This window comes from Pseudochaenichthys georgianus, chromosome 13 (assembly GCF_902827115.2).
Source record: "Pseudochaenichthys georgianus chromosome 13, fPseGeo1.2, whole genome shotgun sequence".
Lineage (NCBI taxonomy): Eukaryota > Metazoa > Chordata > Actinopteri > Perciformes > Channichthyidae > Pseudochaenichthys > Pseudochaenichthys georgianus.
The window spans coordinates 36,154,402-36,181,349 of record NC_047515.1 but is presented as its reverse complement, the minus strand read 5'-3'; the positions used below and the strand labels follow the sequence as shown (position 1 = coordinate 36,181,349).

At 44.7% G+C, this 26,948-nt stretch overlaps 1 protein-coding gene across 1 annotated transcript in view; it reads right to left on the bottom strand.

Moving 5' to 3' along the window:
- clmpb (CXADR like membrane protein b) overlaps positions 1–26,948 on the bottom strand; it is a 77,604-nt gene that overhangs the window by 24,379 nt on the left and 26,277 nt on the right. The window contains exon 2 of the mRNA XM_071205214.1: positions 3,466–3,617. Coding sequence (XP_071061315.1) covers positions 3,466–3,617 — 152 coding nt within the window. The remainder of the gene's footprint in view (positions 1–3,465; positions 3,618–26,948) is intronic.

Genomic DNA, 26,948 nt, shown 5'->3' with positions numbered 1-26,948 from the left:
CAATAAGCTGCTGTGTCGTTTATTGCACCGCAAACATTAACACTGTCATTGGAACGGCGATCAAGCCTGAAGCCACAGAGCTCTTTGTTTGAGGTTCAATATCAGCGTATCATATGCACGCAGAATCGGACTTCTGCATATCTATTGCACGCCTTTGCAAAGTCGTGTCATTTGAACGCAGACTGTGAAACCGGGTTGTAAAAACACTATGCCATCCTTCCAGGACGGTGCCACTGCTGTTGCTATGCTAATACCCAGTTGTGTTTCTGAGGGACGGCTGGGTGCAGGTCAGCGCAGTACAAATGTAGAATTTTTACAAGTCAATACAATTTGGTGAAATGTCTCGAGCCCCTGTCCTGAAACACATGTCGGCTGTACATTGCTAACAGAGGCTAAATGTTGACAAGATGCGGCTTCCCCCTCAACACAGCCCTCCAGCAGAACAAAGGGATGATTTATTCATTCAGCTACAGGCACAGTCTCCTTCCTAATCAAATTTTCAGACGTTTGATTTTAATGAATGGCGCCTTGAATGTTATCTTCCCGTTAAATATTCATCGCAATGTGGCAGGCGCCCTTTCTGAATCATCAAAGCATAAGACACTTGTTTTCCCGTTTATTTCAATCCTAGCCCGTCTGTTTCCCCCTCAACACACACATTCTTTTCCTTCCTTTATCACATTTCTACGTGCTAACCAACACATCAGTGCGTGAACAAATCACTTTCAAAGAGAAAGGAATCGCTTTCTTCCGACAGAAAGCTGGTGAGATTGCACGCTACGGCGGTCATCAGATACTGCCTTCAATTTAGATGAAGAAAGGCAATGATTCAAAACCAGTGAAACGATACAAACAACGTCTTCAGATACAGCTATTTTAAGACTTTCAGCCAGGTGATGTCTTTCCCAACATAATGATAACATACATGATCTATTTCTAACAATTTATAGTTTGCTGGGGTCTGACTTAAAGGTGGGGTAGGTAAACCGGTTCAGAAACCGGCTCGAGATACACTTTTTGTTATATTCCATGGAATGCTCTTAACATCCCGATAGCAATGAATATCTTAAGTGCTTTGACAACAAATCCATACAAAAATGTCATCTGTAGAAGCCGTAATACTATAAAAAGTACAACCGGCTAAACGGATTGGTTGGCCTACCTGCCTGTCAGCCTTCCACCGGGGCACAAACTTATCTCGTGCCCTCATTGGTCATGTGCGCGTTCGTGTGTGTTGGGGAGGGGCTCTATAAGGAAGTGGCAGATTTTATCCGGTTGTGTATTTTCAAATTCTAGCGATCTCGAGCCGGTTTCTTAAATTTACCCCACCTTTAAGTAAATCATCTAAAACACAGAAAGTATATGGTGCTTGTATGCTCAGATATCGTGAATCTCAGGATGTGAAGGTTTAACAACACATGTTATTTGCAAAAAACTATCAAAACTTGCAAAAAAAGCAGGAGCACTTTAGAGTGACGGATATGCAGCGTAAACTCTCTATTCTATGAGCTGACGTTTCGGAAAACTTGTGTGCTTTCCTTGGAGTTTAAGGGAGTGCATGTGGGGTCACGTCAAGTGTGTGTTGGGGAAGCAGTGTACAGCAACATCTCTGGACAACCTAAAGTCTCTGCTGAAGCCGTTTTAGGGAGAAATGCTGCTGTGATGCTGCTCTGTCTGTTATCCAACATTAGCTTCAGTTAGCAAAAACGAACTAGCTTGAATACATACATATTCTGCTGTATGTTGTGCCTCTACTGTCCCCATGCTTTAATGTTTAAAAGCTCTTTTTTCCCCCTCATACTGCCTGTGCTGCAGCCCCTCTTTTCACCCTCTGTCTGAAACCAGAGTCCAGTCTGCTCTGATTGGTTAGCTGGCCGGCTCTGTTGTGATTGGTCCAACGCTTTGAGATGTCCCACCCCTTAGCTTATCACGTACAATGTGTTGGAGCGTTAAAGGTTATTGGAGCTTTTCCAGTTATTACCCGTCCCCTTGTGTGTTATGTAGCTTGTTATGCATGTAAACGGTCTGCAGAGTCACAAACCCTCAAAGTACACCCTGTGGCGAGTAAAACTCTAACACAGAAAAGACCTGTCGATGCTGCCCCAGAACGCCTCGTTGGAGATTTCTCTTTTTCCATTGTTTTCTTCCTGGGTACAGTGACGTGCCCATACCCAAATGGACCAATCCGTGGAGCCGTTATGTTAAATCCGCGGAGCCGTTACATTAGGTCACTTTGTCAAACACACACACACACACACACACTCCATCTTTTCTCAGCTGCAGCTCCACCGATTTCTCCTCCCTGAGACGGTGGGAAGCGGCGAGGCTGTGAGTCGGTGTGTGAGCACACACACAAACTTCCAGCCAGGCTGCGGGTGTGTGTGTTCGGGCTGGTTTCGGGCTGGGTTTCGGGCTGGGTTTCGCTGTGTCTCGCTGTCTCGCAGACGGCCACTAGGCTCACAGGGAGGGGGGCAGGAGCTCCAACAAGCCGTTTAGAACAGAGAGTGAATACACATACTATACAGAGATGCTGTATGAGAAACCAATGTGTGTTTGGAAAATTGCACAATATTAATTTATTCTAGTAGACCTCAACAATGGAATTATGATCAGTAGAAATGGCCATGCCATGGGACCTTTAACATATTCAGCAACAGCCAGACATTATGAAAAGTGATGAAAAGGGAATAAAGACTGTTTCTTTGGTCAAGATGTAAATACATTTTTTAAATCATTGCTACTTTATGTTTCTACCCTTGATGCTTTGGAGAAAGTAACAACTTAGAGGGTCCAAGGTTACATCTACAAAATGAGCTGGGAACATTCTGGGCATGGTTATTCTTTGTGAACGGCACGTAAACTTAAAGTGCAACATTAACTTTCGGCATTGAGTTTATGTGTAACTATTATGGCTCCTGTTGGAAATCAATCAGCATGACCTACATGGAGGAAAGATAAAAAGTGGATGTGTAAAGGAGAGAAGGAAGGAGGAGAAGAACATACATGTTGGGTCTGAAATTTCCTCACTGTCCTTTCAAAAGAACTATATTTAATGTTCTCAAATCTGTAACCCCATATTTGAAGTCATCAAAAGTGAGTTAATGAGATCTTTTTTGCACATACAATTTTACTAACGAAGAATTGTAAATGACCAATTAAAGAAGCATTATTTTTATTTGATTGGGTTTTACTTAGCTGTTGGCCTGGCAATTAGATACAGTAATTAATTGTTGACAATGATACAGTGAAAATCCAAGGTTTCCAGTTGATTTATCCTATGCTTAATTGATTATATATTCTTTAATCTATCATTTCTGTTTTGTTTATATGTATGGACTGTAAAACTGAGACAAATGTATACTGTGCCTTATAAATGCATTAGAATTGAGTTGAATTGAATGTTTTGACAACACCATATGACAATATAAAGTTGAGGACGGGACAGAAAAAGGGATCTTATCTCACCACTTTCTGTTTGGAGTTTGGCTTCTGCAGTAGCCACTCGATGTCGAGAGAGTTGGATGACGGGAACTGGTGGTGGCATGGTAAGGTGGCGTTGTCCCCGACGACCTTCTTCATCTCCGTCTGGGCACCCACTGACAGCAGGCTGCATAGGACTGGAAAAAGAGAGAGAGAGAGAGAGAGGGAGAGGTAGAGAGATGTCAGATGGGGACACTTGCACAATCAAAACTTGAGACAAAAGGCAGATGCTGCAGATTGGAAGCAAAACCTGTGCCGATAGAGGAAATAGAGACGCAGCGAGAGATATGATCCAGAATCCCAATCACGATCTGACAGCTGCTGGGATACGTCACAACAGGACACTGAACAGAGAGCATCCTTTTTTTACGGGTAATAGAGTTTGGCACAGGAGGTCAGAGAGAGGTATTATGATGATCTTTTTGTCAACCCTTTTTGACAAGGGCAGTCAAAGAACACATTGTTATTCACAGCAACAGCCGGGGGGAATTGTGAGGGGAGGTTCACAGCTTTTTGATTACAGAGGAGAAGGACTACCTGCACATGGACACTGTTTAAAAACTGAAGAAATACAGCTACTGAAGTGACTTTAACTACTACTCATATGTGTAAAGAAAAGCAGTCAAAATGGGCTTGACATTTGACACTCTCTACAAACACAACATGCAATCAGAGAAAGACACATACCCAAACAATCCCAGAGTCTACACGTTAGAGAACTTGCGTTGCAGTAGAGAAGCAATAATTATAATTGTGGGCACAAGAGATTGACTTTGGGCACATGCCAGACTGTCAGGGCCTGAGTCTCAGCGGGGGAGCAGCAAGGCTAATATATTGGAGGATGCTGGACAGCCCGGCGGGCTTGAGTGGAATTAGCCAGAGGCGTCAGGGGGGTTTGCTGGAAGCTGCAGCGATGGATTCTGTCGGTGTGTGTGTGTGTTAAGAAGGGGGTAGTGCACTGCTTAGATATCCGACCCCCTCCACCTGGTAGAAATAACGTACAGTACCGCCACTGAGCTTACGCACTCAACTGTGACAGATATTTTTGGCTCTACAACATTCAACTTGCCTTTAATTTAATTGCTAAACAAGCCAGTAGCTCTTCCCGAGTGCTTGAAATAAAGTCATCCAGCCAGCAGATGGTCATTAGATTCATGCAGGAATGTACAGGTTGTGTAAATATTGTTAAATCTCTTCTTCATAACTCTTCTGCTTGATAGCATGACGTTTGAATATTTCCTTGTAGCATTTATTTAAAAAGAATCGACGAGCATTCACAGGTGTTGTGTCTGCGGCGGAGTGATTCAACCCAGTGACAATCTTTGAAAAAATCCCTTTGTGCTCAACAGACCCGATCGCATGCTGTCACATGTTCCACCGGAGGCCACATGTGGCCAGTGAATGCATCAGCACTCACTGGGCGCCTGTCCACTTGTTCCCTGGTCCACCCTCACAGGAGCCAACACCCTGTCCCATAAGTGATCTCAGGGCCAATGAAAATGTCAGCCCTGCGCTGTGAAACCAATGAGTCAGTGCTGACGCAGGACACAGAGAAGTAGCCTCACACAAACAACCTCTTCCAAGGGAGCTTCAGTCAAACGCATCACATCATCTGCTGGATTTCAGCAGTTCTTCAAGTTTTGTTAAAGCTCCGTCTCTACTTTGTGAGTCTGCTTAAAGCCAGAGCTCCGGGCAACTCACTGTCAATCAAGTTTGAGTTTTCAAATTGGTATTCACGAGTTGGAAAGCGAGAGGGCACTTCACGGTTGAGTGTTTGTGAGTCTATTTGGCAGCCCAGGAGTGACAGGAGGCATTGCTGAGGTTCTTCTGCTCTGTTGGACCACATGCTCGGTTCAAATCATTAGTCAGCAGAAAAGTAAGGCATACCCGTCCTAACAGAGGAGCTCCAGCACCCTGAAGGTATCCCGCTTATGACTTCTTAATGTGGCCTTTGCAGGGTCATTCATCTTGTGGGGCTCCCCACCGATATTACTTTGGATGTCAGAAAAGAGAGTTTTGCAGTGAAAAGACATTTCAAGGTGAAGAACGGTCAGACTGTGTGTGTGTTGGTGGGACCTAATGCTTGATGGTATTTTAGGGTTCAGCTGGGAGACCATTTCCCACTGTCTCCCCTTTAGCTCCCCAGGCTAACCTCTGTAATCAGCGCTCCCACACCCTCAGGGGCCCCGGGCTGAACCCAGAACTGCATAGCGGGCCTGATAAGAGCGGCTTCTTCTGTTCTCACCTCCCACCTCCTACTTAACAGCCACCGCTTTAACTGTAGGCTCCGTGAATGGAAGAGTTAACCCGAAAGATAGACAGGGTGAAACCGGGGGCATTGCAATCGTGGTATAGACTTTCCACAAGCTGACTTTAAATTGAACTTTAAACTATTATTGGGTTAACCCACTATCTTTGGCATTGAGTCATTGGCCAACAATGAGGATTTGAGTGATACATGACGTGTGTTCCACGGAGGAAAATTGACATGCTGTATCTGTGACATACAGAACATTGTCTTAGTATTTGCCAGAAAGAGTTGGCAGACATATCCAAAAGGGGGATTGGTTGGTACACCGTGGCTGCACCCCACTTTCCGACTTATTTATGGTCTTGCAGAGGGGCTTTCGTGCTGTGGAATGGATGACACAGTGCTCCCAAAATAAGCTCGCCTTCATGTGCGTTTGCATTTGGATTGGCCTCATTTACCGTGTGCACAGCTGGGATGATTGGACTGCAAGACCCCATCATTTGTGTCAACATCAAACTATGAGACACAACGTAATTCATGCACACACAGTATGAAAAATTGTTTGCTCAGTCAAGTTTGGGTTTATGACCTTAGCTTTCAAATCCGCAGTAGGTGACCTAGAAAGCATAACAAACAGGGAACATTTGAGCCGAAACTGAGATAACGTTGCTCGTCTCAGTGCTGCGCCTGAACCACATGTCTTTATGAGATTCCATAAGGACATGGCAAAGGCTATCTACATAAACATAGCCATCTTGAGGAAGAGATAAATGTCGAGAGGACTTGTGAAATGGTAGCTGGCGCCAAATCCCAGGCCATGTCCTCCATCGGGTTTTTGTTTCACACATTGTGTCTGCTCTGTTTGGCTCAGCTTCGTGCTTTCATTTGTAGCAAAGTCCAATCGTTACCAAAAGAAAGGAAGGAATGAAGCATATCATAATTAACAAAAGAAAGTGGCAGCTAACACCAGAGGAAAGAGAGAAGGAGCATTAGAGAGAGACAGATACGACAAAGAGAGAGGGAGTGAGAGGCTACAGTAAAATATGGAGGAACCCATTTCTATGAAAAGGCCCTAGGGGGAGTTGTGCTCCAGTAAATCCGCCTTACAGAGCGCTGCAATCTTGTTATAGTGTGGCCAGTGAGACGGACAGACAGACAAACAAGGCAGGCCTGGATCTCTCACAGCGCCCAAAGTCAAGCCCCATATCCCCTCAGTCAGCACATTGGCCGGCTGGAGCCTGTGCTATGTCCAAAGCTTCTGACCTCTGGTACTCAAACACAGCAGATCAGAGGGGAGAGGGACAGGGGGAGATACAGGGGGTGCGAGAAGTGAAAGGGCAGAGACAAATGGGTTGAGGGAGGGCTGGAGGGATGGTGCAATGCCTTATTTTGAGCACTTACTGTAAGGCACCGGTGTGGAGGATGGATTATAGCATCACAAAGGTGGTTTTAGACATAGGTAAGCAGAAGCACAATGGGAGAAAAAGACTGGAGGTATTATAGTTGTATTTCCTATTGTGTGCATTCAAGATGCCTTTCATGTACATGTCAGTCAGACAACTCACGTGTTTCTTAATATCTTTATTATAAGCAGCATATAGTTTGAGTTTGGCGTCTAGGCTCGGGCCTCATCACGCCACAGATTTACAAAGAACATTGAGTGATGATGAGATAACTATCCCCCGAGCGTACAGGTGGAAGCTGGGGTGGAGCTGGGGTGGTGGGGGGGGCAGGCAAGCAGCAGTAACATGAACATAGCAATAGCAAGTGAACACAGCAGTGGCAGCTAGCGAGGCAGAGGCAGGAAGACCTGGCAGCTTAAATAGAGCGGCATGTTTAGGAGAATGTGTTTGGTTGGTTGTAAGAGGGACGAGGTGCGTCACGTGTTAATGTATCATTGGTGCTCGAGTTGACCGCCTGAACTAGCTCGCAGGCTTCGCCCCATTATACACGTGGGCCCGTCTACATTTTCTTGACATGCGTGCGTCTAGCTTGATGTCGACTAGCAGATGCAATTGCTATCTTTTGACGACAGTAAATATCGCTTCAGCATACAAACCTTTGATTTAGAATACAGCTGTCACAAGACTCAAATCACATTTGATTAATGTGTACAGTCTCACTGCAGCAGGCAAACATAGCAATCATCTTCCAACCCTTTAGATCTGCCAGGAACGGTTTATCCCCGGTAAATTACAGACTTATCAAGAAACTGGGTTGAATGCAAGAGAAAGAGAACTGATTGGGCTATGACCTCCATAGATATTCTATAACACATAGGACTTTATGCATGTAACTAGCAAAATCTGACAAGGCAAATATTAATACAATTCCTCCATTCATAATGCTGACATGAAGCCAGTTTTCAGCTGAGTTGGGGACATGCTGAGAGGAGCATAGGGCTGATGAGACCATAGTGAAATATTCACAGCTCAGCGTACTGTTTAAAAGAGTGTGTCGGCCGCACCATACAGAACATCCTGTGTGACCTGAATTGGCTATTGAGATGCCAAACATATACGCTATAAATACTACAAAAGTGACACAGATATTCACAGAGAGTAGGTTACATCCTGCCCTTTCTTCTTTCCTGATATCTTTGAAGATTGCGAGACAGACTTGCTTGAAACACCAACATTCTCTTCAGATGTCTCAGCAGACAAGAAGTCGCCTCCAGTTGTGAGTGCAAAATGAGTGCCTACAAAAACAACCCCTGTGTCTGTGCGAGAGAAGTCATACAGCCACAGCTCCCTTTTTAATTACAGCTTCTTAAGGGGTAAGTCTCTTTAAATGCACCAAGTTATCATGGCCCATTAAAACACATGTTTTGCATATGGCACACTACACTAGTCTCCTTGTAGTTTCAAGGTCCAAACCCATGAATATATTGTGAAAAATCATAGGGGCTGTTTTTCCCCCCCTGACTGGAGGCTGAGTCTTTGAAGGGATAACATCCCATAATCCTCCTCGTCTCACACCCAGCGACTGATGCTCCCTTCTGCTGACATGGAGCGTTTGTTGATAACCCTTTACAATAAGGTCCGTAGTGTCATTACGGAGCAAATAAGAGCTAAATGCTAATTAGCAATAGCTTACAAGAAGATCCGGAATAACTGCTTCCTCTTTCTTCATAGCCTAAATATTTCTGTTGTTGTTCCACCCTCACATGGAAATTGTTACAACATCTGTGTCACTGCTTTAGGAATATCTTGCAAGACTTGTTATGTTTCTCCTCCAGGGAACAATGTCACATCTCACTAACAAGCAGCTTGTACAGTTGATACACTGTGCCAGTCATTGATGAATGGGACCAGAGACAGCTGAGATATTTGCTTTGTTTACAGAACAGACGAAAAGAAAGGATTACTTTTCGACTATATGCAATTTAGCTTCAGAGTGTTACCCTTATTTTGCATTATTTGGAGCACCTTGAAGGCTACTTGAGGAGTGAGTCTTATGGAGGTTGAACACATCTACAATTAAAAGCCGTCCTGCTCATGTTCGTCTTTGATGAGAGGTTTCTAAGAAGTCTGCTTGAGCAGTAATGGATGGGTTTGAGGACCAAAACAGAAAGGGAATCATTTCCACGATAATCCCTTGAACCTGGAAGGGTGGATTGGCTGGAAAAAGAGAGATAAAGGACCAATGGTAACGGTACGTCCACACAGCAGCTTTTCAAAAATCTTGAAAATCTTGGAGCTGGGCGTGTCTGACAGCTTGGGGATTTTTTGCGAGCAATGCGACCAACAACCAATCACATGCATCTCCCGCCCCCGACATACAAAGCAAAAAACCCTGGGGATTTTATGTGAGCAATATATATATATATAAACTCCCCAAACAGGCGAAAACCTACCAGTTTCACCCACTGTCTCTGCCCCCTCCCTCCATCCCTGGTTCCTCCGGTTTGTATCCCGTTAATAGTTCTGGTCGTAAAGAACCGGGTGATTTGCTACCGTAATTTCTCATTTGGAATATGAGGAAATGAACTGCGGTCTGGTTCTCCCTGCTTACACGCGGTTTGATTGGCTAGCGCTTCTACTGTCAGATTTGCATAAACGTGTTTGATTGGCTGACGCTTCCAGCTCAGCTTCAAAAGTTGAACATTGCTCAACTTTGGAATCCTGGAGATCCTGGAAATCCTGGAAATCTTCGCTTCGCTCCCCCACAATGCAGTTCGGCGAAAAGCGAGGCAAAGTGACGTCATCCCCATTCAAAGTCAATGGGAAGAGAAGCGTTGGAAGCGGTGGAAGATTCGTCTAAAGCTGCTGTGTGGACGTACCGTAAAGCTGCTGTGTGGACGTACCGTAAAGCTGCTGTGTGGACGTACCGTAAAGCTGCTGTGTGGACGTACTGTAAGGGGGACATGGGAGATAAATCACCACTGAGGTCTAAATAACGTACGGCCCTGTGGTATATTCAACTCTGATTGCCCTCATTTGCATGCCTTTCATGGTTTCATCGTTGCTGTCATGTCACGCGATTGGGACACCATCCCACTGACGGAGCCCCAAAATAGATCCAAAATTAGTTTTGCGCAGAGTACTTTTAATTCCCCCAAAGTATTCTGCATTTTCTCTCAACAAAATAAGGAAGTAGGGAGGAGATGGGGAAAAAAAGCTAATTACGCCAATCCTCCAAGGGAGAGAGAGTCAGGGAAACCTGCTTAAAGTGCAATACACATCTTCTCAGCGATGCATCTGGTGGCGTCACCACACTCATGGGTGTAGCTGTCCAAGATGCTATAGCTGCGCCATAAATCTTCTGCTTTTAGCCTGAAATGGTCCAAGGAGCACGGAGCGTCTCATAAAGGGCTACACTTTGGTTCAAAGTCTTTCTCTCCTGTACGGAAAACACTGTTTCTTTCACCTGCCTTTTTACAAGTCAACTTTGCTGGGTTAAGGCTTTCTCTTTACAGAAGCTTAGAGAAAGCGAACAGTGACACAATAAATGGTAAATGGTTAATGGACTGTACTTATATAGCGCTTTATCCAGTCTTTACGACCCCTCAAAGCGCTTTACATACTACATGTCATTCACCCATTCACACCCATTCATACAGAGCAGTGTATCTTACTCTAGGACCTAACATTCACACACTTTTGGCCATGCCATCGGGAGCAACTCAGGGTTAAGTATCTTGCCCAAGGATACATCGACATGTTGGCTGCACGGGCTGGGATCGAACCCACAACCTTCTGGTGGAAAGACGACCGCACTCCCTCGCAGCCACAGCAAACAGGCTTTTAAATCCTTCCACCTTATGGACCTGACTTCTCTATCACCAAGAACACATTGATTGTCATTGGCTGTATTTTTTTAAATGTCTTTTATGGAAAATGAAATCACAATTTATAATTTTGGAAAGGATGGTCTCCATTATACACTTTAATTAATGCTTCTTAAACACTTCAGCCTGACTTGTAGAGTAATCAGCAGAAGCCTTTGTGTTGTTTAAAGGGTTACATTTGGCTTCAAAAGACACCATTCAAGAGAATGTTCTCCCTCTAAAGTGTTCAGACTGAGCAAGGTCCAAAAGTCAAACGGTCTGTTTTGCACAAGATAACACGCTTCAGTTAAATGGGGCTTGGACAGTGACCTCTCCACTTTGCTGCAGCAACGGATCCACCCAACATCTGGAGGAGCCTAAACAGACCAGCATGTGTGCACACATTCACTTTATTCTGCATGAGCGACTATAAGAATCAAGCAGCAAAGTATTGTAAAAACGAAGCTAATCGAAGCTGTGTGTGGGTATGTGTGTGTGTTAAGGGCACATCCTCCCTGCAGAGCATGAACATGGCCTTGAATAAACCTGCCGTCGCTGAAGACATTTAATGGAGGACCGAGGAGAGTAATCCCTCTGACATATAAAGAAATCTTCAAAAAGTGATTTATTCTTTTTCGCTGTTGCTCAACACATTTCCATGATACTCATTTTCACTAGCATGTGTCTAAAGCTGAATAGAAAATGATTCCTTCATTTCCAAGTGGTAAGTCAGCAATTTGGGCTATCAAAGAAAAACAACTCCAAATCCGGTTAGAGAAATTATATTTGCTCCGACAGATATCAAATTTGGTTTCCCTCACAATTTCCATTCCTGCAAAGAGAACATTTGTCCTATTCCTTCTTATTCAACAGGGTTTGTCCCGGGGCTGAGCTTATTTCTTGGTCTGTGTGGCATCGCAGTATTTTTGTTGGCAGGGCTTTGTGAATAAGAGCGGAAAATATTCATCACAGAGATCTCCAGTAAAGGTACGGACACGACAGTGGAAAGTTGTTGTTTGCTGACTTCAAGCTCTTTGACCATGCCTGACAGATGGTGCAGAGAGAAACACGACGAGCTGTATTCATTAAAACACTGTAGAAGACAGGTTTTCCTGCTGCTGATCAACTTAAAGCTCTCCTGCTGGGCACTGGTGTGGTTTGATATCATATCCAAGCACTGCTGGAACACGGACAGACGGGGTAACTTTGATAAAAACACCAATAATGCCAACAATGCACATATAAATGATCTCCTGCTTCTCTTCTTGGCACATAATACAACCGTGGGCACAGTTATTCTCCCCGTGACACAAAATGCTCTTCAATTTCCCCCGTTATTTATGTGGTCTAATCTCAATTTGTGGCTGGCAAGCGTGTGAACGAACTCCGCTCACATTGTTGGAGTGACTGGACATGGGCACTGACCTCAGCGGATCAATACTTAATAAGCTTTTGTGCTGCCAAGTCCATTTTGCTGCAATCTGCAATTTTTTTTATGTCCATTAGGTTGAAAATAGAGCTGACTATGTGTATGACCACAGGAAGTGGAATGTAACGCAGTCGCCCGGGCTCCCTCCGATGATGGATGCTGCACAAAAATGCGAGACCGATGAAAATTCAACAAATATCACCTCATGGACTATAAAGTGCTACACCCCTGACTTTTATTAAATGCAATTCAATACTCCAGTGGTGTTTCAAAGAAGCCATTAACAACTTGTGGGAAGACAATAAAAGCCACAGAGGGCTATATGGTTACGTTTTTGTGCACGTGATAAAGAAGAGAGAAAACAAGCCCAGAGCTATATGCTATATTTGGAGCTGCACTAAGTCTCAGTCTGTAAAATAGCCCCAATCTGGATACATAAGCACTACATGTTGGGAGCTCACAGTCAGAATGGTGTGGGGATTCTAGACGCCCTTCTTTTTATCGCCTTTCTGCACACGCAGATTAAACTCCATTATCTAGGTCACTGCGATATTCTGTCACCATCCAAAATCCAAGTTCACTTGGGGTTGGACGGAGAAGCCGTAAATTCTAATTTACTTTGCTGTGTCCACGGGAAAATAGGAACTGAACACAACAGAGCAGCTCCCATGTTGTACATTTCAGTGGCTAATTGAAAACAGACGGGACGCTAACTCCCTCTCTCCATCCGCCCAGCTCTAACACGCTGCGTCACTGACATATTAGTGCTGTCGCCAGTCCTCTGGTATGCATCTGACATATGACTTTGCTTGATCGGTTAAGCAGAAAATAAAAAGCTGGGGACGCGTCATACACAAACAACAGGATGATATTGTTACAGCCGCTCTAGCTGCAGCTGCAAAGGACAAAGAGATAACCTATCCATCCAAACCGTGACTTGGAAGGACACGTCGATGGCTGCCATTTCCCCAGAGGTGAGCAGATGCCACGTCTGTTTTGGCAGCTGTATACTGAGAGGTGTTGACTTGTGGGCCGGCTGACGGAGGCTGAGTGGTGACTGCACTATTGGTCAACAGGGGGCTGCAAGGCTTCCAGGAAAGGCCTCACTTAGGCTCATTTAGGAGAGTTAATGGACCAGCAGACCATCTGTCCTTAAGATGAGCTAAGCCAACTCATAAAGGAAACTAACCTTTTTCACCTGCTAGACACACACGCATACTTAAAACAAACCTAGTGAAACATACTTAACAGTAGGTTAAGTGCATTAATATTGGCGTTGGGAAATAATGAAAAAGGCACCGTATCTTGTGTGTGAATGATGGCTCTCGACGGTTTAAGTGTTTTCTTGTGTCCCTCTGAGAGGACCATACAAACGCATTAGTGCTTTGTAGCTTTTTCAAAGTCACCAGAGTTTTCAATGTCTCCTAGCAGTGATACAAAAACACACACACTGACACGCTCCTCCAAACAAACGCCTGCCCTTTGTGCTGCTCGGCTCCACTTCTTCCCACCCCCCTTGTGTCTAGAAAAGGAATGCCCACGCGGCCACATCCGAGGGCGGAAAGAAGATTGAAACCAGATGAATTGAGCTTGGGTACTGCCTGCACGCCAGGCCCATATTTCACTCTCCAAAGCCTGATTAAAACGAGGTGAGGGACTGGCTGGGCCAAGGCAGCTTATTCCAGCTCGGGGAAGGACATTTGCTTGAAGAAACTCTGGGCGAGGATAAAGCGGGGCAAAGGTCACAAATAAAGTTTCGTTCCTCCTGCCCCTGTAAAAAGGTTTCCTTCGATAAAGCGAAAAAAGTTCCTAAACGTCCAGTGATAAAATCCCAATTGAAAGATGGATTTGAATATGTTTGATTCTGCCTGAAACAAGAAGGAATCTTGAATTACGTGTTTTTTCTGAGGGGCGACTGAGGAGGTATAAAGTAGGCCATTTGCGTGGAAACTATGCACCGATGTGCCAAAAGGAAACGAGGGCAAACGGCAAGGATTGTGGAGCATGAATTATTAGCCTCATACATAATTTAGACATAACATAGTATAGTATAGATCACCGTGATAACAAAAGGCAATGATACTGTCGAGACATTCGATTTTTGTAGACAGACATCCAAGATATGTGTCAATGTTTGAATTATAGATACATCACTATAACTTTTTCATTTTAGGGCCACATGTTAAACCGTAAGAGTAAGGCTTGAATGAATAATGTTCCTGAGAGAATGTAAGGTTAGTTTAAGAGGCCCTGTAGAGCGTTATGCCCTTAAAAGGTTTGTGTTTTGTGGAAAAAAGTCAACAATAAACTCTGAACACTGAAGAGGATATGACTTCTTTCAGGATCTCTGAGGCATAATGTTCATGTTTGTGTCCACACGCATTACAGTCAGTGTTGCGCAATGCTGCAAACTTTGGACAAGAATTCAGGGACTAAGAGGAAAGGAAAAAAACATCCAAACATGCCACGTGTTGTTTTCTTCTGCCTTGACTAGTTACAGTGCTTCACCCAATGAGTGTGTCTTCATGCTGGGGGTCATTGTATGCGTGTGTGTGTGGGTAGATTGAGTAAAGAGTGTTATTTGCATTCTTTCTGGGTCTACATCACAGCAAGAGACAGAGAAGGAGTCTGTAGGTGTGTGTCTGTGTGTGAAGCTTAACACGTGTGTGTGAGTGTGACTGACTGATTAGCGGCCAGTTTTCATCCACTGTCTGCAGTCGCCTCTCCTCAGATAGCGATGAAGAGTGGGAGAATTGTTCGTACTACTTTCCAGCGCTGGCTTCTCTCTCTTTCCTTCAAATGCAGCTGGTCGGCCACACTCGCCACTCATTGCCAAACACACTCCCCTCTATCCCCTTGACATTTGAGCAATGTTACCGCTGAGGGAGTTGTGGCTCGCCTGCCTTCCGCCCGCCCGCCTGTGCACATGAGTAAATAAGGCCCAGCTCATTTCATTTGGACTTAATGTTTAATCAGCATTTGCTTGGTCAACGAGAGGTTAATCTCATTACATTTTGCTAAATTGCATACTTGGGCATCCTCTGACAAGACCAAGGCTAGACACAAGTTAATTAAAAGAGCAATTAAAAGAAGACAGTAAGTCCAACTGAACAGTGGTAATATGTTCCCGTGACACCAGCACAGCGATGTTGAATTACAATGTTCTACAGTAGTCTGTCACTAATAACAAACCACTCCTCATTACCAACAAAGGAGACTGGTAATATCGGAGCAATGGAAAACACTGGCAGGAGATTAGCTTGTTTTGTGGTTGAACATGTGCTTCAAACTAACCGTCAACACTGTTTGTGGTTTACCTACTGTGAGGCGCCTTATTAAAAACAAGCCCCGACACTATACACACGCACACTATTACAGCAGTTAATCAACTCTTACGGGTTGTTAAAAATCGGACACCTAATTAGTCTAGCCTGGATTGGAGGAGACCTCAATGTCATCGATGAGGATCATTTATTAAAGTGGTGCTTCAAATTTGACTCTACCTTTGGTGCTTGGAAAACACTAATGTATAATGTCCTTTATTGTTTTATGTTTCATGTGGAACCTATATGCTGCAGGTCTCCCTTGAAAAAGAGATCTATGATCTCAATGGGACCAATCTGGTTAAATAAAGGTTTGAAATGAAATGAAATGAAACTAGTTTGAGGCTTACACTTTGGAAAATGGAAAGGAATGTTTTAGAGATGCACAACAACGTAGCCAAAGGAATTAATTCAACGTACAGAGATTAAAGAGGACATTGGTTAGCTGGCTGTGATTGGTCCACTGCGTAGATATGTCCCGCTACTTTGCCTATCACATACAATGTCTTATGTCTTTATTAGGATCCCCATTAGCACTAGCATGAGCATTGGCTATTCTTCCTGGGGTCCTCAATGTGTTGGAGCGCTAGTCAATATAAGCGCAAGTGTTACATTGTGATGTCACTATGTTACAGGAGTAAACAAAGGAGTCCAATGGATGCGTTTCAGGCAGGGGGGGAAGAGTGTGGGAGAGAAACTCCCTCTGGAAGGACCACAGGGATTTTAGCATTTGCAGACCATTAACAAAATCACAAACTACAGAAATGGGAAAACCCCAAGAAGCATAATAGGGCCCCTTTAATATATTGAAACTAACCTATTTTAATGGTAAATCTACAGTATTCCGGTAAAAATCTATTAGTGCTAGCAGCCTCTCTTCATATAATTTTAATATCGCATACCGTGACGTTGGATTTACGTCATTAAGACTTACGTCATCCAGAAACGTGTGATCTGACGTTACAAGAACTCCCCCTCTATGTCTATGTCTATGAGAGGCATTAGGCACTTTTCAGTGTTGTGTGCCTTGTTAGCATACAGGAGAGCGAGGGAGATGAGGAGGGAGCCTGCTAGCTGCCTGCCCTGTGGGAACCACTACCGGCTCCTCGCTGCAGATGAATCATAAACAAGTCTCTTGGCCTCTGTGACTTAATCCCCTGTGACATCGCCACAGGCACAAAGAGAAAGGAGGGAGCGGGGAAAAGGGAAAACATGCCCTGCGCTCAAAATTCAAGTGAATTAAACATTAGGAGCAATGAGGTGTATCTGAGGATATGTCGTCGAGTTGAAGGAGTAATTTAACGCATCTGGATGTGTTGTTGGAGATTCTTTTTTTGGAATGAGAGGGGGGCAAAGGGACTTTAATGTTTGCTTCATACAAGTAGCAGTCGCTTCATCTCAGGCTCTACCTTTGAGCTCCTTCTTTTCCTCCATGTGTGTATTATGCAAATTCATGTCCCACAGTCCTTTCATTTAAATTTGGCCACACAACTTAAGCTTGGGTAGTCTACAGAGTGTGGCAGCTCCTGCTATAATCAACATCGTGCTCCTTTTAGGCATGAGAAAGCATACCCGGGAGGGGGCAATAAATGGATTTATTTTAGGAACCAGAATGAAAAATCTTGGTTAGTGCCAGACATGCTAAGTGCTTTGCCCCTTATGCATCAGCCCTTGAGTATTTCCTTGCTAATTAAAAGCAGAACAAGGCGCAGGGTAGAAACAGTGTAGGCAGTGCTGTAACAGAGGTGGGAGCAGTCCAGCCCGGTGGTGTTTTCTTTTTTCCTCTAAAAGTTTGGGGTATGATTCTCACTTTGCAGACGGTGCTGAGGCACAGCGCCTTTGTCTCGAGATTAATGAAAGACGTTTGGCTCGGTGGCATTTTGGATCCCACACAGAGGTCAAAAAAAGCCCCTGACCAGTGAAAGGTTTATGGGCCATGCCAACGAAAATGTTCTGCTCACTCGAGGAAGCAATTCTTTCATCCTAGACTTTCTCTAACATTTTTACCGACACAACGAATAGATGAAAAGCTGTATTTCAAATCATTTTCTGGCCGAGGAAAGATGCAATTGCAGCCTGCAGAATAAACCATGTTTGTCTATCTTTCCACCAGGTGTGCTTACAGTACAGTATGTGCTGCACATTACACTGTGCTGACACTAAGAACTGGTTAATGCATGTTTATGTCAGAAGACGGCCTCATTGTAACAATACCCTGGATCTTCCATGGGTACACAGGCATGACTATTATTATCTGGAGGAGGGATTCAGGATGCCAGGTGGAGATTACAAGTCCCATATGTCTGTCTGGTTAACATGATTTACAAACAGTCTCATGTATTCTTAAGTCGCTCTGAATGTGTTGCCACGAAACCAAAGAGCAACAGGTTTTGAAGACAGGGAATTCTCGGTGGGAATCTTTCTTCTGATGGCGGGGCTAAAAGAAGCAGGTGTGTATCTTGGATGATCAAATTCAAGATTAGTATAGAATCCTGATCTTGCCAAAAAGGAAAGTCCATCTGGCTAACCTGGGATTGTTAGAAAAACACATACAAAGATGGAGAGGGTTAAGAGTCAGCCCCCACCAGTTCTACTAATCCCCACCTATCATAAACCGTTCGTATCACTGTGCCTTTACATCAGCAGTAATAAAGAACACACAGTCGAGGCGGTAAAAGCACACTTTTTGCCCCTGCTTGGCGCCTGATCATCCGAGAGTACCTAATGCCTGTGCCATGCATGGCTGGACCAATGCCAGGACGATGACAATGTTCTGCCCTGAGCTCAGAAGAAGAAACTGTTCAGACATCTCAGCTTTCCTCCTACGTGCCACATGCTGGCCCCGGTGCATCCCTAACCACTAACTCCATCTGAAGAGGCATCGGGGTGCGAGTACAACGCCACCGCTCCGATCGAGGAGGTGATGTAGCCGAAGCCACAAAGATGAGTCTTTTACCAAGAGAGACCAAGAGTTAGAGATCTACCGAGAAAAAAATATCATTTGCATCCTGTCAAAATAAATATGTTTTTATTTTTAAACCGTGAAAATGGATCGTACAAAGTATTGAGGAAACTCATGGACCAAAAAACTGCACTGGAAAACAAGTGGAGTCATCCCACTGGCAGAATTCAATTATCTTGGAAAGTACGATTTAAAGACTACACACGAAGCGAAATGACTAGATAAAAATTGCCTTTTTTCTGCGGTGTAGATCCATTTGCAACAGACATGTGTTTATTTACTCCAATGTAGCCAATCAGGAACAATTTATCTCCCCTTATCCCTGGTGGATTAGCTACTAATCTGTTTGCTGAGGGGAAAAAGAGAGAAAGGGAGGGAAAAAAGCTTTTCTCTCTCATCCTCTCAGTATTAATATTTCTATTAGTGGTGCCTTGCTATGATGTGATGTGACACTTATGGGTCCGCTTGAGAAGCCAGGCTAATGCGAAGATAGAAGAGGAGGTCGGTCTGGGAGACAAGAGGATTCCGTTCCACCTGAGATCGAGCCAGTGTGTGAACACACCCATGCACCGGACGCAGTGTGTGTCTGCATATGGTGTGAGCATATAAGCACATTAGAGTGCGATCTGCTGGACCTCTTAATGCAGATGTTCACTCGGTGTGTGAGCAGTGAGCGCGGCGCCGCATCGCATGCTGATTAAGGCTGTCTGTGCGCGAGTGATGGGGAAGAAGACTACTCCTGTATGGTTTAATGAGCAGAAGAGTTTAGCCCCGAGCGAGGTCTTTGGGAGCAAACACACATCCAGCGTAAAGCCAGGACGTCCTCTTCTCTTCCAATGCACTCACTAGATAGAGCATCCATACCTAATTAAAGTGAGCACTCACGTACACACTGCTTCGGCTGTGCATACCTAGCAGATCCGTGAACGCACGTCTGCATGCACACTGAGGGGTAATGCTGCCTTAAGCAATGTGCGACTGACTCCATGTGACCTTCAAGTCCCAACGTCCTTCGTCCCCGAGATGTCCTTTATCGCTGCCTCGCTCCAATCCCACGCTAATGCAAAGGGTGGGAATGTGTGTGTGAGGGGGGTCCCCTTCTGTCTTTGCAGATCCATACTGAATAGATAACGCCTTCTCGTCACTACAGTCCCAATTTGCATGTCCCTTTACGCCCTGGCAGCATGCATATCTTTAACTGACATGTCTCCATTGTGTATGCTTAAGGTGTTAAACACATGCATCTAACATGTTAATGTCCTCTGTAATAAAGGTGATTCAAATTCTGATCACGCCTAGAGGGAGGCCGTGCCCCTCCCCTTCAATGCCCCAGCTCCCCTGTACACAGTATACGTAGATCATCTCGAAAGCACAGAGAGAAATGCCTAATGACATTTGAAGGGCTGCCTATAGAGATCCCACTGGTGTTTCCCTCCACGGCAGCGAGTCTGAAGAACGCAGGAGTTCTCTAGTTGTCCGACTGTCGCTGTAATGTCACTGGATTTGAGCAGGAATTAGTTTTAATGTCACTCCGTCTCCCACACCTGAATGTCACTGGCTTTTAATTGGCCTTCTTGTGAAATGGCAGTGTTACTTGTGTCTGGCAGCTATGTATGGATGAAAGAGGGGGTTTAAGTACGAGTGGTGTTATTGTATTTGATCTATTTTTAGTTCTGGGACCGCGCTATGGTACAGTGCACCAGAACCCACGCCAAATAGTTAAAGTGTTTGAAAGTGAGCCATTGCAAATGGGCCGATCCTCGTCGTAAATGGACTGCTTAACTGCTGCATTGTTTCATTACTGCCAGATCTCAACATGATGAAGTGTGGAGGAAAGTGCACAGAAGGAACAAGTTTCCCACGGCAACAATAATGCAGTTTTCTTTATTATCGCCACACATAAAAAGCCTTCTGCAGGGCCACTGATGCACTGCTTTATACGTCCCGGGCCCACGGGGGTTCGGTGCTGCAGTACAGATGATAATGTATTGGGAAAAATAGATCATACGGCGAATTATGCACTTGATCTCAAATACAGTCAAGAAAAAAAATAGCAGTCTGCAGAAGCCAATGCAGTACCCTGGGATGTACCCTGAGAGTAAAACATTCAGAGGTCAGAGGTCAAACCAGTCACAGCTGCTCTAAAGTCCATAGCCTATGGGCTCTGGGGACACATGGAGACTAATCAGACACACACACATACACACATTCTGTCTCTGTCTCACACACACATACAGCTATAGCCCAACAAAGCCGGAAAGGGCATCCGTGACATTACAGGACACAAACATCATGTAATGAGACACAGTGTGTAGCATCAGATCTGCTGTGTTCACAAATGTTATACAAAGACTGCATGTATCCATAAGACGAGATAAAAAATATACCGACATATAAACTAAATTAGAATGGGATAGTTGTTCTGTTCCTCTTTGCTTTGTCAGAAATGTAACAGTGACACGTTTACCAAACTTGAGTATACAAAACACTTCAGACATGATACTCAACGGACAAAGGGTTCATGTTACCTCAGGCAAACACAAATACGACCCAAAGCACAGAGCCATGACCAGTTGTAGGGCCTGTGCGTTTTATTCAGGAAAATATGAATAGTTTTATACAAATATTATCTTAATTTTGACATTCATTTTGACTGTGTACACTATGATCTGAGAGATAGTGTAAGAATTTAGAAACTAATTGTAAACAAAGGGTGAAACTAGAAATCTCCCTTGGCAGAGAATTTGACCTATGTTTGTATTACCATTTTATCGGTCTATTTCCTTGTAACTGAATATGCTTGAAAGTGCAGGATACACACACATTCAATTTAAGGTTATTCTAGACTCATGTGTACATATTTGTAATTAAAGTGTTGTTTTGTTTGTTTATGTTGTGTTAATGTTGCTATACTGTGTAAATGTGGTTTGAATGTCCCCAGGAAGAATGCTAATGCTAGTGCTAATGAGGATCCTTATAAAAGACCCAAAGCCTCCAGACGCTCACTGCCCATCAGATGCCAAACTATTGCCTATCTCTTTCTGCCATTCGACCACAGCGACACTAATGTGTGAGATGGGTGTCACTCGAGCCGGGCGGGCGGCCTCACAACAGCCTCTTGTCCACGCGGTGCTTCGGAAACACTCCAGCAAAATTAGCTCCTATTGTTTGCTCACATACATAAAGAGTCTTCAGAGGGAAGTGGCTATCGGGATTCAAGCCCACTGTGCCCACACTCCACAGTAAAACATCTGGGTCATGTCTTCTGAGGGAATTGTTTAAATTCTTTCAGCTAAATTGTTAATTTGCATGCTGGGGGTTGTGCTTTCAAATCCCTCTTTCCGTGATGGCATGTGGTTCAAGACAAGGGAACAGTGTGCTGTGACAGTTTGCTGTGATCTTCAGAGTCAGTTGGCCGTGGATGCAAACCTCATGTGTTCTCATCAGGGCCCATTAGCTCTCTGGAAAGCTCCTGACATGCAATAGCCCCGCTGACACGCTGCTAATGATCCCTCAGGCTCAGGCGAACAGTCAAGTCTCCAAACCTCCGCCGTATTCCACCAGTCACCCCGAGGAACCTGCAGATCCACAACGAGGGGTCGGAGGCATTTTGAAAACTGGAATCTGAAGAAATTGCAAAATGAGAATGTGTTGCGCAAATGTGAATGGAATCGTAAAAACAATGTGGTTTCTCCTCTCAGGAAATCAAATGAGTTGTTTCTGGAGCTTGACGTCTTAGAGGAAGCACTCAGACTCACATAAACACACGGAGACGAAGAATAAACACGACACTATAAAAACCTCACGTAGATATAGAGAGAAATAAAAGTGTTGAAATGGTGTTTGTGACCTTGTGTGCAAGTGCGGATGTGAACAGGGTTTTTTCCCTTCCTTAACTCCCTCGTGTCTGATTCTGGTGCAAACCGACTATGTTCCGGCAAGAGGGAATTTATCATCTCTCTGTGACTATACATGGCAATCAGGTAAGTCTGGGGATAAGAATAGCCCGCCCACAAAGAGCCTCCTGCAACAGCTCTTCAGCTCAAGTACACGGTGAGAATACTGAGCTGTGTTCAGGCACTCGCAGACAAGAGTGCAAAGACACCGGCGAAAAGCAGGAGAATTCAAGGACAGAAAGGCCAAGGACTCTCGCACACAAACACAGACAAACAGACACACTCATCCGGGTTGACCCTTTGCGTCTATGACCAACAGCGCCGACATTCCTCATTATGGCTCAGCCCGAGCTTTGTTTGGATTAGCTGAGAGAGAGCAGAACCCTTCGGTCCCTGTGGCTTCGCGGCACACGTCAGCCTGCTGCTAGGCTGCAGTCACACACAAATACACACATGCGCTGACATGACATAATAAGTGAGGGCACATGCACACAAAGTCAAGCCCGAAACCTCTTTTACGTGCACAGGAACACACCGAGGTAAGTGCGTATACTCAAACGGCCGTAGATAAACACCGACATGCGCACACACTCACTAACTTAGGTGACATTGGCCAGTCTTTTGGCCTTATACAGGCATGGTGGCGTCCCAATGCCTTTCATGGGAGCTGACTTCCTGACATCCTATCCTCAGGCTCTGCAGACCAACCAGTTCACAGCGGGAGTGGAGGGAGGGCCGGGGACAGAAAGATGGAGAATGAAAGATAAAAAGCAGGGCTGGAGGAAGAGGAATGGCGGAGGGTGAGAACGAAGTGAAAACAGGAGGGAGAGATGAAAGACACAAAGGGCACGCGGCAGGAGACGGGGGATGAAGTGTGCTCTTACAGTGTTTAGGTTGTAGTCATTTGGCACCAGCTTCTTCCCCTCACAAAGCCTCTGATCCCATCTCCAAAGCACCTCAGAGACTCAAGCAGATCCAAGCCGAGGCGAGATGGCTGGAGCATCTCAACAGCTAAAGTTAATTCACGCTAAGTCCTGTCTCCATTATACAAACACTCATCCTTTTACAGATGATTACTGTCTTCTGACGTGCAACATGAAATGGGTTGGCACTTGTTTTGCATTCTGAGCGTATTGAATAAAACACAGGACGATGTGATGTATTAAAATAGACCTTAACATGAATCAGTAATGGCACAGGGATTAACGTTAGCGATGACACTTTGTTCAAGTAAATACTGAACCAAGAATGTATTCAGACAACTTAACGAATGGCAAAAATGCACCAGCTTGAGCTGGTCTGAAATAACGGAAATAGTTGGTGAGCAGATGGAGAATCACGTGTTAACAAAATAATGGAGGACATCACAACAGTCGTCACACGAAGATACTGAGGTCTATAAAAGCAAACCAAGAATCTGTAACTTCAAAAATAATCAATCTTATATTATAGAATTGTATAAAAGAATAGCAGGCTGCAGGATCTGTTTGATAATAGAGAAGTAGTGAAGCAATTACACACTATCATCTATAATAAGACAATATTGTTGCAATTGTCACTGTGTCCCCCATAATGCAGATGCTACATGCTAATTTAACAAACCTGCATAATTAAGAAGAACAACTGTCATGGAAAAGGTTGGCATGTTTTCGTAGTGATTGTTCACAAATGCCGATTAGTCCTACAGTTCTGGTTCTGGAGTACCTTTTGAGTTGTGGACCATGCAACGACCTGTGACCTCGGCCAATCGTATCTAGGGTGTCACCTTTGCGATTAGTATGAGTGTGATTATTGTACTTCCAAAAGCTTGAATAAAATATCTGATTACTTGCTTATCTTAATTTCCTGGCCAGTTCCCAGACATCATTTTAAAAGCATGAAGACCTATGAGTATACCACTTAAGGCAGAGCACGTGAGGCAGCGCGGAGGTCATCAATTAATACTCACATTTAATTGACTGCTCTGCATGTACGCTACATGAATCAAGCGGCATGAATCAAGCGGCATGATTTTGGCGGTAACATTCCAGACGTGCTACATATAAGGATCATAAAGATCTTCCGCTCATTGTCGCTGGGAGTGTAGGACAAGACACATGTGGGCTTCCTTAAGTGCCTTATATTCATTATGAATTTGTTCCTTAATGACCTGAACATAAAGCTAGGAAGATATGAAACCCAGGCAATGAAGGACTCTAAAAGCTCTTAATTTACCAAGTATAAATCAAATCATATAAGGATTGAGGAAATGGTGTCATGTGTGTTGAAAGGAGTATAGCCCCACCCCTTTGAACCATGCACACATACTGTTCATTCTGAAACAACGTTAGATGTATAATTGTTCCTCAATCATAACTACAGCCTTTTTTTGCTTTCAGACTTTATGAAATCCACTCAAATGGGTCATGTCGAGCCTCAATTCAAATAAACACCACAGCGGGAGGTTTGTTCCTTTCTGCTCTGCCATGATACATTAACAATTATAACCAACTGTGGTGCGCTAAATACAAGTATAATGTTCAGCCCCCTTATGCACCGAAAGCTTATATAACAGCGGCTCTTAGGGTACGCACACTGTACGGTGACACATCCCTGCCTTCCTGCTCCAACAGGAGGTTCTGGTTGACTGAGCAGTTCGACTCTGGTCTCCAGCAGGACTCGGGGGAGTCATAACAGATTCATTATAAATGAATGAGTCGGGCCGGGCTACAGTACATATGCACAGCACGACAGGCCCAGTCGTACGGAAGGCGGCGTTTACAGACGTTTTTAACCAAGTTGCAGGGAATTCGCTGTCTTGAATATTGATTTGAAGTTAAACCATTATGATCTGACTGGAAAGCATTGCAAGAGCAGCTGGGTGGATGTTTATGGCCGTTTTGTAAATGACTCCAAGTGTGTGTGTGTAAAATGGACTCGACCCGGAGAAGGGAAAACAACAACAGGGAGTGTAGGTGGTGGCCAAAGCAATGTATGCTGTATGACAGGAGGGCGAGTGGGTTGGGGATGACGTCCCATGGTGGAGGTGAGTCACTGCGTAGTGTCTGAGCCAAGCAGCCTTTTACGGACACACTTTCTGCTCTGAAGACTGTGCAGGAGGATTGTTGGGCAAGCCGTCCAGCAGCCAATGTTGTGCGGCTTGAACATCCACCAAAATCCTACTCTGTCGCTGCCATGAGCTAATGCACACCGAGAGGAGAAGCCGGTCATGATTCAGGGTTACAAAATGTCCATTAAAAAAAATGGCCCTTTCTCTGTGACGCAGGCCCTTTCAGCGGGCGCGGGCGATTTATACTACATTCTGGCCCTCCAGGAAAATAATGCATGTTCCCATCAGTCATGCTACACCGCAGTGCTCTGCAACCCCCTCCGTTCCAAGCACCCTCGACCCAATCCATCATGCCTGAGTACGGTGGCCTCAAGGCACTGTCTGGGAGTTCTCTCTGAAGGAATGAGGGGGGCAAAGGAGGAGAAGTCAAAGAAGAGAGCAAAACAGATCGACAAGCACCGAAAGACAAGGAGACAGAAGGAAAGACTGCAAGGTGATCTCTGAAAGGAGGTGTGGTGCATGGCAAACTGCAGAAGGCCACTCCCATACTGTTCCTGCAATGCTTTTCTGCTGCTCTGTACAGTTGCATTTTATGGCACGCTCAAAAACAGTCTCTTGTTTTTCATCCTCTCATTGCTTTCCCCCTCCATGTCCCTGTTGTCTGCTGTTTTCCCATGTGCTCAACATCTCTCTGCACCCTCCTTTTTTTCTGCCGTGGCTAATTTCTTAACTTTCTTTCCTTCCTCTTGTTTTGTCCACTCCTTTACTCCACATTTTTTGTTTTCTCCTCTCTTTCATCACGTTTCCTCCTCTCTTCTCCCTCATTAGCACACCATCTCCCTTTCTCTTTTCCTCTCTCTTGGCTCTTTTATCTATCCTCTGTTTCCCTCGCTCCCCTCCACTGTCTCATTAGCTGACAGCTACAGCGGTACTCCTATGAGAGTGCCAGATGAAACCCTGAGAGTACAGTGACCTTCGTTTCACGGAGGGGCCACTATCCGTGACAAGCTATCAACTGCAATGTCGTCTAAGGTGCACACAAACACGCACACACACCCATGCACATCGAAACACATACAATTGTTCTAATAGGCCACACAAACCCATCATGAGCACCCAGACACTCACTTGCACAAAGACATGACCCATTCTGGCATATCATGGTCTGAGCATATGTCAGCAGCCTTCAACCTTCACCCAGCTATTCACCAAGGCTAAAGAGGTGACACATCCAGCAGAAAGACATGACAGCCATCTTGGGCCGCCTTCCCCTCTCTCATTCCCCCACA